The sequence below is a fragment of the Epinephelus fuscoguttatus genome, unplaced genomic scaffold (assembly GCF_011397635.1).
Source record: "Epinephelus fuscoguttatus unplaced genomic scaffold, E.fuscoguttatus.final_Chr_v1 AP022699.1".
NCBI classification, from domain to species: domain Eukaryota; kingdom Metazoa; phylum Chordata; class Actinopteri; order Perciformes; family Serranidae; genus Epinephelus; species Epinephelus fuscoguttatus.
This window is the reverse complement of record NW_026057521.1, coordinates 387,284-401,413: the sequence shown is the minus strand read 5'-3', so window position 1 is coordinate 401,413 and position 14,130 is coordinate 387,284. Positions and strand designations below refer to the sequence as shown.

Sequence of the window (14,130 nt, the reverse complement as noted above, 5' to 3'; positions counted from 1 at the left end):
CTGACATCCTCCACCCACCTAAACTCAGTTTGGGCCAAGTATGCCCCCTCATGGCAAAGGTAGTCCAGATTTTATTTGTACCTCAAGCAAATGTTCCAGATCCCATTCATGGGACGGGCTGGTACCTCTGATCCGCAGTGGGGGCTCCTTGGATCAGACTTGGTTCTGACCAATCAAGGCCTGGACACAGGACCTGTGGCCATGTCCTGTGGTGTTGGCCCTGGAGCATTGTTGGCAGATCATGGGAGTCTTGTGGGTTGCATCGTGAGGTACCAGCACGTTCCAAGAATGCTCCAATGGATTGGGATTTTGGTAAACTGAAGGCCAGCTCAACCACTTGAGCTCTTTATCATGTTCCACGGGTCATTCCTGAACAATTTATATGGTGTAGTGTGACACAGTGTCGTGCTGGGGGGCCACTGCCATTGCGCAGGGCCAGGACGCATCAAGAGACATTCAACTCTCCCAGCTCTCCTCCTTTCAGAGGTGAGTTGGGAGAGGGAAAACAGTTGGATATGACCAGGCCGAGGTCACCAAAACATCATTGAGGTTCTGAATGGCGGGACTGTCCTGGTGCATTGGATGGGTACCCCAGCACCTGAAATGCCAGCTAGTGTGCGGACATCATGTCCGTCAGCCCTCGGAGAAAGCTGTTGTGCGTGCCACTACTATGTGCAGAGGGGGGTGAGGAGAGATGCATCCGATGGTGACGAGGCCCTGCTCAGGGAAAGTATTTTTGGCACCTGCCATCCTGCCCAGCAGCTGCTGGTCTGCAATAAGGTTTCCCATGAGAACATTGAATTATAACAAGATAATCTATGTTTATCTCTTATTCTGTCAGTGGTTTTAATGTTGCTGTTGGGCACTGATAATCATTAGGGTTATGTAATTTTTACATTTAATTTTGTCATTGAAGTTGTTGCATGGTAATTCTGTTGTAATTGGAAATTGATTTTTACCCTGCATTAGTAATGCGGCTTTTATGTATTGTTTTCACTGTGATGGAGAATTTCAAGTCCCCATAATAACGAGGGAAAAAAATAGTATAATGTAAAAAATTATTCACTGCTGATTGTTGCACAAAAAAATTATTGTGCCAAATCCAAAATACATACTGGATATGGAATATTATTTGTCTGAACAGACTGACAGTCTGTGTTTGTGTAAACACCTTACAAAAGAAATAGAAAAATTATTTTGCAAATATGACAGCTGCAAAAACAAATTCAACCAATAAATAATACATTTAATATATTTACAAATAAATGAAGAGCATTTTTATTTCTTTTGATTTGTGGAAGAAGTTGTTTATTCGCAAAATAATTCGTGAGTTTACAAACATTTTTTGTATTAGTGGAAGTTATTTTATATTTACATTATACATTTACACTGACTGTTAGTCTCCACACATAACACTGACATCAGTCTATCTCCATATAAAATACCCTTATAGTTAATTAGCATCTGTGCTTTCAATGTGCGCAGTAGGAGTACTTAAAACATACGTAGAAGATGCTGAGAGGGCTGTCACGCACTGAGCTGTGGTGAGGCTGCTGCGTCAGGTTATACTGGCTGGTCCCCAGTCCAGCATCCCAGTTCTCACTGACACATCTGCTGCTCTCCTGCAGTCCGCTCAGCATGTCTTCATAAAAGATGGTCCACGCATCGCTGTAAACCAGATTTTCTGCTCTTGGTCGCACTGTGACATAGGTTGACAGCCTGGACTCGGGGGAGCTGAAAATGATGTCCTCTTACTACCACCCTGTCAAGGAAGCAGACATGGCGGCCATGACCGAGCCGCTCTGCCTGGAAAGAGGTAAACGGAGTCTAATAACCAGACCGCTCGACACAGCCCATTAGTTTATGTAGCCTACATGTAGTTTACACATCTGTGTTTTACTTAATGGGTGGCATTGATGAAGTGTTTGTTCTTTTTCCCAAATTACCTACTATCGGCGTTCTAATGTAAAATATTTAATATTTGTAAAACGGAGTTGACAATTTATGTTTAGGTTATTCTTATGCAGATGTTTGAGGGGATGTGGCGCGACCCGCAGTTCAGACACTGGCACGTTTCTTACTATAGGCCTAGTAAACGTCATTAATTGTAACAAGCTTGGTATAGTCCAGTTTACTACCCGTAGGCCCACATCGACTGACGAACGAATAAGTATCAGACGTGCCTTCGACAGTATGCTTGGCCTATGCATAATTCTGCTGGGTGTGAAATGTGGAATTGCTGTCAGTGTCGCACCGTGAAGCGCGAGCGTATGTGGTGAGAGGAGCCGGACGCACAGTGCGATAAGGTGCGGTCAAGCCAGGGCGAAAAAACTCTTATTCCTCATTGTTCATTTGAATGAAGGAGAAGCAAACTGTATTCCCATTGTTCTGGAAAGCGTCCAACAGTTAACCCTTTAATGTCAACACGAAGAAAAAAAAGCAATGAAAACATTTTTTCCTTGCACTTTCCTCCCTGGGCAATAATAACAAACTTTTTTTTTTTTTTTTTCATTTTTAACAGGCTATAGGTTTTTTTAATATCAGCCTCTGCCAAAAGGGTTGAGAAGTCACTTCAAGTTATGTACAAAACAGAAAGAAAAATCCAAATTGCAATCCACACACTGTGATAATGAAAGTAATATTTAACATATATCATTGTGTTACCATGGAATTAGTAGTATTACCAGCATTAGAATTATGTCCACATATTTAATGTAGATATTTACCATCACTCAGAAAGGGTGAAAATCACATTGATATTATTTTCATCAAATACAGAATGCAATAACATTAAATATATAGTATTTATTTAATTTTCTTTCTTTTTTTCTTTTTTCTAATTTTATATACTATATTAATTCCCGAGGGAACATTCAATTTTTTCACTCCATTGTCATTAACACACAGGTCCGAAACACACACATGCACAGACAGGACCTATACATGCACTACGTGCAGAGATGTCAGAGTGAGGGGGCTGCCATGGACAGGCGTCCCAAGCAGTTAGGGGGTTCAGTGCCTTGCTCAAGGGCACCTCGGCAGTGCTCAGGCGGTGAACTGGCACCTCTCCAGCCACCAGTTCATGCTCCATATTTGGTCCAGACGGGGACTTGAACAGGCGACCCTCCAGTTCCCAACCCAAGTCATCTTTTTTTTTATTTAATAAAGACTGTAAATTTATTATCCTAGCATAACCAATGTAATTCATAGACTATTGAGCATGGCTTTAAACAGTAAAGTTTTAAATACACAGGATGTGATGTTAAGATCCAGAGTGTTGGGGACTCTGCATGGCAGAGGCGTCCTTCTCCCTGAGCCGAGCTTGCGCCTGACCACATACCAAGTTCAGGACTAGGTGTTACAATCCTTGCATATACCTTGAGAAACTGTTGTGAGACAGATGGTGACATTTCGGGGTTGGGTGGTTGAAGGAGCTAAGGATTTCACCGGGGTTGTTAGGTGGGCACTGTCCTTTGGTGTTTCGTTGATGAGGCCCACGACACCTCCAGAGGCCTCAGCAGCATCATCTGGCGTCCCAGGTGTGCCCCCTCCACTTTAGCCCCTTCCACCTCTCATTCCCCCAGTGACAGCATGCAGTTATTTCGGAGCCCAGGTGTTGTCTCTCCTCCTGATCCAGAGCCACTGACTGGCCCTTTCAGCAGCTCCGGACAGGGCTTTGATGGCTTGACATTGTGCCTGGCCTCGGATTCCCATGTCCTTGAGGAGCCTTGTTGTTGACTGGCCGACGAAACCTCTGCAACCAACTTCAACTGGGAGAACTGTGGCTTCCAACCCCGTTGTTCTGCATCAGCTGCCAGCTCAGCATACTTAAGCCTCTTGCGCTCATAGGCCTCACCCACAGCATCCTCCTAGGGCACTGTGAGCTCAGTGATGTACACGCTTCGTATTGAAGGGGACCAGAGCACAAGGTCAGGTCTGAGGTTGGTCGTGGCAATTTCCGTTGGGAAGCAGGGTCTCTGCTCAAGATCAGCGAGGAGCCTCCAGTCTCTTGCTGCACCCAGCTGCCCGGCCTCTGATGTTGGTGTGCGGGTCCTGGGTAGCTTCTCACCTTAGCGGACAAACTGTCTTGAGGAAGTAGGGTGGGAGGACCGCGGAGGAAAGGCATTGACAACCCTCCGTCTGCTCTCCAGCGTAGCTGCCAGACACTTAAGTACCTGATTGTGCCGCCAGGTCTATTTGGATGTCGTACAGAACAGATCAGCATAATAAATTAACAGTAACCCGTATGACACAATGAGACAGAGAGAGACAGAGAGAGACAGAGACAGAGAGAGATGCAGGACAGATGGTAATGACAGTAGTTTACAACAACATTAATGAAAGTAATAGTATTATAATTATAGTTCTGGCTACTGTGGTACAATATGTTGAAAGTATATATTAATATCTGACAATATTCATATGTGACAATAATCATATGTGTATAATAACAGTAGAAGTATGACTAATGATAACAACAGCAGCAGGAGGCATCTGGAAGGACCACGGCAACAGCACAACCACACACGTCACGCTATCCAGGCACCGCTGCAATATGAGTTAACCTGAGAGACAGTGGAGCACAAAGGCTCCGGAGAAGAAGCCCAGTTAGTGACATCCAGAATGGCCGAGTTAGCAAGATGCAGTAATAGGATATGAGAGAGACAGTGAGAGAGAGAGAGAGAGAGAGAGAGAGAGAGAGAGAGAGAGAAAGAAAGAAGGAGAGAAGGTGCCCGGTGTATTATAGGGGGTAAGTCAGCCTAACTAGGGGCTGGTACAAGGCAAGCCTGAGCCAGCCCTAACAATAAGCTTTATCAAAGAGGAAAGTCTTAAGTCTAGTCTTAAATGTGGAGACGTTGTCTGCCTCCCGGACCGTAACAGGAAGATGATTCCACAGGAGAGGAGCCTGATAGCTGAAGGCTCTGGCTCCTGATCTACTTTTGGAGACTTAGGGACCACGAGTAACCCTGCATTCTCAGAGCGCAGTGTTCTGGTGGGATAATATGGCACTATGAGCTCTCTAAGATATGACGGAGCTTGACCATTTAGAGCTTTATAAGTTAACAGTAGGATTTTAAATTCAATTCTGGATTTTACAGGGAGCCAATGCAGAGAAGCTAAAACAGGAGAAATATGATCTCGTTTCTTAGTTCCTGTTAGTACACGTGCATGTGTATATGTGTGTGTGTGTGTATGTATATATATATATATATATATATATATATATATATAATATTTCTGTGTGTGTGTGTGTGTGTGTGTGTGTGTGTGTGTGCAACCTAAATAAATTAGAATATCATCAAAAAGTTGATTTATTTCAGTAATTCGATTCAAAAAGTGAAACTCATATATTACATAGATTCATTACACACAGACCAATATATTTCAGGTGTTCATTTCTTATAATTTTGATGATTATAACTGATAGCTAATGAAAACCCAAAATTCAGTATCTCAGAAAATTAGAATTACTTAAGACTAACAGAAATATTGGACTACTGAAAAGTATGAACATGTGCAGCACTCAATACTTGGCTGGGGCTCCTTTTGCATGAATTACTGCAGGCCTGATTTCCAAATGAAATGCTGAATTTACTCTTATCTGAGAAGAGGACTTTGGACCACTGAGCAACAGTCCAGTCATTTTTGTCCAGGTAAGAAGCCTTCGATGTTGTCGCTGGTTCAAGAGTGGCTTGACGCAAGGAATGCAACAGTTGAAGCCCATGTCCTGGATACGTCTGTGTGTGGTCCTTTTGAAACACTGACTCCAGCTGCAGCCCACTCCTTGTGAATCTCCCCCAAATTCTTGAATGGGCTTCGTTTCACAATCCTTTCAAGGCTGCGCGTTGTCCCTGTTGCTTGTGCACCTTTTTCTACCACATTTTTTCCTTCCATTCAACTTTCCATTAATGTGCTTGGACACAGCACTCTGTGAACAGCCAGCTTCTTTAGTAATGACCTTTTGTGTCTTACTCTCCTTGTGCAGGGTGTCAATAATCATCTTCTGCTGTCAAGTCAGCAGTCTTCCCCATGATTATATAGCCTACTGAACTTGACTGAGAGACCATTTAAAGGCTCAAATCAAATCAAATCAAGTTTATTTATATAGCGCATTTAAAAACAATCACAGCTGTCCAAAGTGCTGTATAAAAGAATGACACACAAATATATAGCAATATAAAATGTACACAAATATAAAACAGAATAAAACTGGTAAGAACAATTACAAATATGAAAAGATAAGATGAAATGCTAAAATATCAAGATCACTACAGACAACCAAAGGCCATTGAAAACATGTACGTTTTAAGATTTTTCTTAAAAGTGTCAATGGAGGGGCAGCATGTGATTAAGAGGGGAAGACCATTCCAGAGCTTTGGAGCAGCGACTGCAAAAGCATGATCTCCCTTACCCACCAGCCTTGATTGTGAAACAGTTAAAAGACAATGTTTGGAGGATCTAAGAGGTCGGGAGTTGGAGTGGGGGCTCAGGAAACCTTTGCAGGTGTTTTGAGTTAATTAGTTGATTAGAGTGTGACACCATTAGTCTTCAATAATGAACTTTTTCACAATATTTTAATTGTCTGAGATACTGAATTTTGGGTTTTTCATTGGCTGTTAGTTATAATCATCAAAATTAATAGAAATAAACTGTTGCAGCCATTACATGGTATGAGTTATTTGTTGATTTGTTATGTTTTTTTGAGCCAGTGCTCATATGCTGGGTGGCATATGTCTGCAAAAAGGTATGTAGATGGGCTCACCTTGACAGGTGGCAGTGATTAGGGATGGAGTGAGCACAAAGTTTTTGACCGTGTAGCTATGCACACGCTGCTGTTTGTTGTTTTCTTGTATAATAAACAGTCCTACAAGCAAATAAAATCTTTCTGCAGTGAGTACACGCGTCCAAACTAGTTTCTACCCAGTGTAGCAATCGCTCCATGGCTTTTAGGAGCAATAGTCACCACATAAACACTTGAAATATATCAGTCTGTGTGTAATGAATCTATATAATCTATATAATAATCTATAATAATCTATAATATATGTTTCACTTTTTGAATCGAATTACTAAAATACATCAACTTTTGCAAAGCGAGACAGTCATTGGATAAATGCGACAAAATCGTCACTTCCAGGGAGGCTCAACTTCCCTGGGACCTAATGGAGCGGTGGGCGGGAGAGGATGCTCGGTGTATCCATGATGATTGGAGGAATTGTCTAAAAGGCTGAACCCCTTTGTAATTGACAGCGCTTTTGAAACACACACACACACACACCGGCATCGTTGCATTTCGAGCTCAGTCCCATGCAGATATATCTGTGAGGTTTGTTTTGCTGTGGTTCTATGGCATGAGTGGGGTTGAAAAACGGTTTCAAATAAATGCTCCTTTTATGAGTTACTGCCTCGCTACAATATGACAAATATTATGATGTAAAGTTAGAGTGAGCTTCCGCTGTTTGAAAGACCAGCAACCGCCACTATATATATCACGCATCTCTTTGTGTTTTTTTTTGTTTTGTTTTGTTTGTTCCCTTTGTCATAACCTGGCTCTAAAGCCGAGACAAAAAGGCGAGGGAACACAGGATAAATGCCAATAATAATTAATTTATTCAAACAAAAGTTAAATCATTTAACGTAAGTTGAAGCAATGGGGTGTGGATGTCAGTGAAATCAGTAGTGAAGGTCTGTGTATGTATGGGTGTATAGTGTGTATAATGTATAGTGTGTTGAGAGTGTTGGATGCCTGAAAAGAAAACCAAAGAATCAGCAACAAAGAATGATGGCAAGAGAGAGACTACCAGCCAGGCCAGGCAGCAGTATAGAATCTGGAAGTACCGGGCCCATGATGACCCCGCCCACGTACCTGCAACTGATAGAGAGGGAAAAAGATAAACAGAAGCAAAACAATATAAAACAGGCCAGGGGCTGTCACACCTTTTTAAAATTTTTTTAATTTTACAAAGTCAGTTTTCAATTTCCCTTCCTTGGGGTGCAGTGTACGTTGGTGATCCAATACTATATGTAGTGACTCATTCAGCTCTAACTGCGTTTCAAGACAAATAACAGTCCAGCAGCAGACTAAATCATTTTGCACCTTCAAGGGGTGAGAGAAGCCTCAGAGAGCTTCCATAATGTTTTTTTTTTTTTTTTTTAACAAAGTTTAGTTATTCAACCGACTTATTAAGCCAATTTTAATTTAATTATGGCACTAGTTTCACAGAAATAAAAAAAATACTGTACATACACATATTCATACTATTTAAAGACGTCAACATCTAGTGGATTTTTTTTTTTTTTATTTTGCTTAACATGTCTTAACTGAATGGTAGAGATAGCTCAGTCAGGTTGGGTTAAGTTCAACACATTTTTTCATTAAGTTAAGGTGACTCAAACTGTGCTCTACCAAACAGTTGAACAGAATACTTAAGGACTCTTGCATCGCCTACAGCTGCCAGAAGTTGATTCAAGGTGTGGCCAAGTTACAACTTCACACTGAATGAACACCTGAGGGGTGTTTCATGTAGGTGGCCCAAAAAAGCATGGCTTACTGTGAAAAGCTGTTCATGCATGAGCATAACAAACTTCTACAGTTACAGGCTCTCATGATTAGGTAGGAGCCACCTCAAAAACCCTTTCATTGTAGTTTTTATTGTGCTTTAGTGGTTATCACTAGATCAAGCAATTGATCAAATTACTTTAAAGTAATCGTCTAAAATAGTAATAGTAATTGCCATGCAGTGAAACTGGGGCCTGTGGAGCCCCTAAGGATCTGGGGCATTCAGGGACAGTTGTGTGCTTTTCCCTGTTGGTAATCCAGCCTTCGTGTGTGTTTTGTGTGTGTTAGATGTGTGTAGGGTGATCGAGCTGCTGGACCGGCTGCAGCGGAGCGGGGAGCTGCCTCCTCCCAAACTGCAGGCCCTGCAGAGAGTCCTACAGAGCAAATTCTGTGCTGCCATCAGAGAGGTACACATGTACAGCAGAGTGTGAGGGGAAGGCTGGGGCCAAAATTATTGGTAGTGCTCAAGCCGGTAACACTTTACAATAAGGTACACAAAATTAGAGTAGTTACTGAGGAACTAATGAGTAGTTACTGAGGAACTAAGGTACATAAAATTAGTAGTTACTGAGGAACTAATGAGGAACAAATGAGTAGTTACTGAGGAACTAAGGTACACAAAATCAGAGTAGATACTGAGGAACTAATGAGGAACGAATGAATAGTTACTGAGGAACTAAGGTACACTAAATTAGAGTAGTTACTGACGAACTAATGAGGAATGAATGAGTAGTTACTGAGGAGCTAAGGTACACAAAATTAGAGTAGTTACTGAGGAACTAATGAGGAACTAATGAGTAGTTACTGAGGAACTAAGGTACACAAAATTAGTAGTTACTGAGGAACTAATGAGCAACGAATGAGGAACTAATGAGGAACTAATGAGTAGTTACTGAGGAACTAAGGTACACAAAATTAGAGTAGTTACTGAGGAACTAATGAACGAATGAGGAACTAATGAGTAGTTACTGAGGAACTAATGAAGAACTAATGAGGAACTAATAAGTAGTTACTGAGGAACTAAGGTATACAAAATTAGTGTAGTTACTGAGGAACTAATGAGTATTTACTGAGGAACTAAGGTACACAAAATTAGTACTTACTGAGGAACTAATGAGGAACAAATGAGTAGTTACTGAGGAACTAAGGTACACAAAATCAGAGTAGATACTGAGGAACTAATGAGGAACGAATGAGTAGTTACTGAGGAACTATGGTACCCAAAATTAGAGTAGTTACTGAGGAACTAATGAGCAACGAATAAGTATTTACTGAAGAACTAAGGTACACAAAATTAGAGTAGTTACTGAGGAACTAATGAGTAGTTACTGAGGAACTAAGGTACACAAAATTAGTAGTTACTGAGGAACTAATGAGCAACAAATGAGGAACTAATGAGGAACTAATGAGTAGTTACTGAGGAACTAAGGTACACAAAATTAGAGTAGTTACTGAGGAGCTAATGAGGAACGAATGAGGAACTAATGAGTAGTTACTGAGGAACTAATGAAGAACTAATGAGGAACTAATGAGTAGTTACTGAGGAACTAAGGTCCACAAAATTAGTGTAGTTACTGAGGAACTGAGGTACACAAAATTAGAGTAGTTACTGAGGAACTAATGAGGAACGAATGAGGAACTAATGAGTAGTTACTGAGGAACTAATGAAGAACTAATGAGGAACTAATGAGTAGTTACTGAGGAACTATGGTACACAAAATTAGTGTAGTTACTGAGGAACTGAGGTACACAAAATTAGAGTAGTTACTGAGGAACTAATGATGAGCTAATGAGGAACGAATGAGTTGTTACTGAAGAACTAATGAATAACTAATAAGGAACTAGTGAGTAGTTACTGAGGAACTAAGGTACACAAAATTAGTGTAGTTACTGAGGAACTAATGATGAGCTAATGATGAACTAACTATTAGTTTATGGTCAGTTCTTCAGTAACCCCTGATCAAATTTCAGAATTGGTAATCACTGCAAGTGGTCATATATGGGAAAAGATGGTAACCTCTGTCTCTGAATGATCTCTGTGAATCCTGGTCGATGACCTTTGACCTCTTACCAGTGGATGCTGTGAAGTGTCTCTGTTTTTTTTTTTTTTGTTAACTTTTTTATTGAGTTTTCAAACACAACACAATACAAAAACAAGGCTTATGGTACACTGCATCAACCAACCCCCTCACCCCTTCAGGGTTCTGGCATAGACATTACAATCATGATATCAAAGAAAAGACATGTCAGATATAAAGTAAAATAAAAGTGAAGATGGTTTATAAGCATGGAAGTAAGAAGTTCAGTTTACAATGAGAAGGAAAGGAGTTTTCCGCCTCCACAGAAGGTTCTTGGTCACTCCACTCCTCTCCTAAACAGAGACTTTATCAGTCTTTATGTGAGTCCAAAAAAGAGAGGTAGTCCCATCCTCCATGTTGCCTTTTATCCTGTTAAGCATAGACTCATAGGCCGCAGTTTCAACCATTGTGTTAACCCACTCTTTCAAGTCTGGACATTTAGCTGTTTTCCAGTGTCTCAGAATAATTCTGGAAGCTGTGATCAATCCGACAATAATAACAGAAAAAGTACCTTTTGTTGTGTTTGGGATTTGAGCTCTGTCCCCTAACAGACATAGAGCAGGAGTCAGGGGTTGTTGATCCAAACCAGCTGCTCAGGACCTCCACAACTTTAACCCAAAATGGTGTCACTAACGTACTGTCCTGAAGGAAAGTTCCTACTTCTGTTTTACACTTCCAACATAAATTGTCTTTCATCAGCTTCATTCTATGAAGTCTTACTGGAGTGTGGTAATATCTATGTATTATCTTGTACTGTGTGAACTTCCCCCGTGCTTCTTTTACATATTTTCCACAGAATATCCAGCCATTTACCTTGTTCAAAATCTGTTCTCAAATCTCTCTGCCAAAAAAGAGAGATTTGGTTAGTTCACCACTTATAAAACAGTCTGTTAACCTATAGAATTGTTAAGCAGTGTGGCATTCACATGACATGCTCATATAGTTGAAGATGTGATTTTCTGAAGTCCCATAAAATCTAGCTTACACAATTTCTCATTTGTAAATATTTCCAAATTTGTTTGCCTTTAAGATTGAATTGACATACTAATTCCCCATAAGACATAAATTTATCATCTTTATACAAATCTCCTATAGTATGTATGCCACTTAAATGCCATTGCTTCCAATATACAGGTGCTTTTCCAATACAGATAACAGGATTGTGCCATAGTGAAGAATATTTCTGTACATAGTGTGATAACTTATACATTTGGTGTATCTTGGTCCAAACTTCTTTATTTATTTTTTATTTATTTATTTATTTATTTTAATTTTTTTTTTATTAGTGAAATTACAACACAACAAACAAGGTGATACAGGACGAATAATAATGCAAAACAATGCAAGCAGACAAGAAAATAACAAAGACAAAACAAACGAAAACAGAAATAAAAACCAACAGAACAAAACAGATAGCAGCTTACATCAGTTTTTGAGTTTGGGGAGGGAGTATATAGGTAGGGCGGCACGGTGGTGTGGTGGTTAGCACTCTCGCCTCACAGCAAGAGGGTTGCCGGTTTGATCCCAGGCGTGGGAGCCCTTCTGTGTGGAGTCTGCATGTTCTCCCCGTGTCAGCATGGGTTCTCTCCGGGCACTCCGGCTTCCTCCCACAGTCCAAAGACATGCAGATTGGGGACTAGGTTAATTGGTAACTCTAAATTGTCCATAGGTATGAATGTGAGCATGAATGGTTGTTTGTCTCTATGTGTCAGCCCTGCGATAGTCTGGCGACCTGTCCAGGGTGTACCCTGCCTCTCGTCCGCTGTCAGCTGGGATAGGCTCCAGCCCCCCCATGACCCTCAAGAGGATGAAGCGGTTAGAAGATGAATGAATGAATGAGTATATAGGTAGGTGTGTGTGTGTGTGTGTGTGTGTGTGTGTGTACAACAAAACAAACTTAATAGGAGTGTGCTATAACATTGAATAAGATAATATGACAATATGATGATATGATATATAAATATAATATAGTATAATAACATAATAACAAAACACAATCTGATATAGTAAAGCATGAAATAGAACTTTAATAATAATAATAATAATGATAATAATACTGAAGTAGGATAGAGTATAATAATGATAAAATAATAGATAATAATAGTCATCTTCATAATAATAATATTAATAATAAGAGGACAGAGAGGGACATTGAGTCCGAATGGGCCTTGTTCCACTCTGCCATTGTCGAGGCGGCGGTTGTGAGCTGTGGCCGCAAGGCCGCTGGGGCCAGTTGTGGCGGTAATCCCCGAACCCGCTGGTGGTCACCAGAGGTGAGGGGAACCGTCAGGCTGAAGAAGGAGGCCTACAGGGCATGGTTGGTCTGTGGGTCTCCAGAAGCAGCTGACGGGTACCGGGCCAAGCGGAGCACAGCGGCAGCAGTCGTGGAGGCAAAAACTTGGGCGTGGGAGGAGTTCGGTGAGGCCATGGAGGAAGACTATCAATCGTCGGCTCCAAAGAGGTTCTGGCAAACCGTCCGGCGCCTCAGGGGGGGGAAGACAGCAACTTGCTCACACTGTTTACAGTGGGGGCGGGGAGCTGCTGACGTCAACTGGGGACATTGTCGGGCGGTGGAAGGAATACTTTGAGGAGCTCCTCAATCCCACCAACACGTATTCCAGTGAGGAAGCAGAGATGGGGGTCTCGGGGGCAGGTCTTCCAATTTCTGGGGCAGAAGTTGCTGAGGTAGTGAAACAACTCCGAGGTGGCAGAGCCCCGGGGGTGGATGAGATTCGTCCCAGATATCTCAAGGCTCTGGATGTTGTAGGGCTGTCCTGGCTGACACGCCTCTGCAACATTGCGTGGACATCGGGGGCAGTGCCTCTGGAGTGGCAGACTGGGGTGGTGGTCCCCATTTTCAAGAAAGGGGACCAGAGGGTGTGTTCCAACTACAGGGGGATCACACTCCTCAGCCTACCCAGTAAGGTCTACTCCAGGGTGCTGGAGAAGAGGGTCCGGTCGATAGTTGAACCTCAGATTGAGGAGGAGCAATGTGGTTTTCGTCCCGGACGCGGAACCGTGGACCAACTCTTTACCCTCGCCAGGGTGCTGGAGGGGGCATGGGAGTTTGCCCAACCAGTCCACATGTGTTTTGTGGATTTGGAGAAGGCTTACGACCGTGTCCCCAGGGGCATCCTGTGGGGGGTGCTCCGGGAGTATGGGGTTGGTGGCCCCTTGCTAAGGGTCATCCAGTCCCTGTACCGAAGGAGCATGAGTCTGGTTCGCGTGGCTGGCAGTAAGTCGGACCTGTTCCCGGTGAGGGTTGGACTCCGCCAGGGCTGCCCTTTGTCACCGGTTCTGTTCATAACTTTTATGGACAGAATTTCTAGGTGCAGCTGAGTGGTGGAGAGTGTCAGGTTTGGTGAAAGCTCTCAATTTACCAGTCGATCTACGTTCCAACCCTCAACTATGGTCACGAGCTCTGGGTAGTGACCGAAAGAATGAGATCGTGAGTACAAGCGGCCGAAATGAGTTTCCTCCGCAAGGTGTCTG

The 14,130-nt window shown here is 42.2% G+C and overlaps 1 protein-coding gene across 4 annotated transcripts in view; it reads left to right on the top strand.

The window, feature by feature from the left end:
* Positions 1–1,531: 1,531 nt before the first annotated feature.
* Positions 1,532–14,130, top strand: part of lin7b (lin-7 homolog B (C. elegans)) — a 57,819-nt gene continuing 45,220 nt past the window's right edge. For all 4 annotated transcript variants that reach the window (XR_007448862.1, XM_049570854.1, XM_049570855.1 and 1 more), the window contains exons 1-2: positions 1,532–1,816; positions 8,849–8,967. Coding sequence is in view for 3 of the 4 variants with exons in the window: in XM_049570854.1 (XP_049426811.1) it covers positions 1,741–1,816; positions 8,849–8,967 (195 nt within the window). In the remaining variant the exon portion in view is untranslated. The remainder of the gene's footprint in view (positions 1,817–8,848; positions 8,968–14,130) is intronic.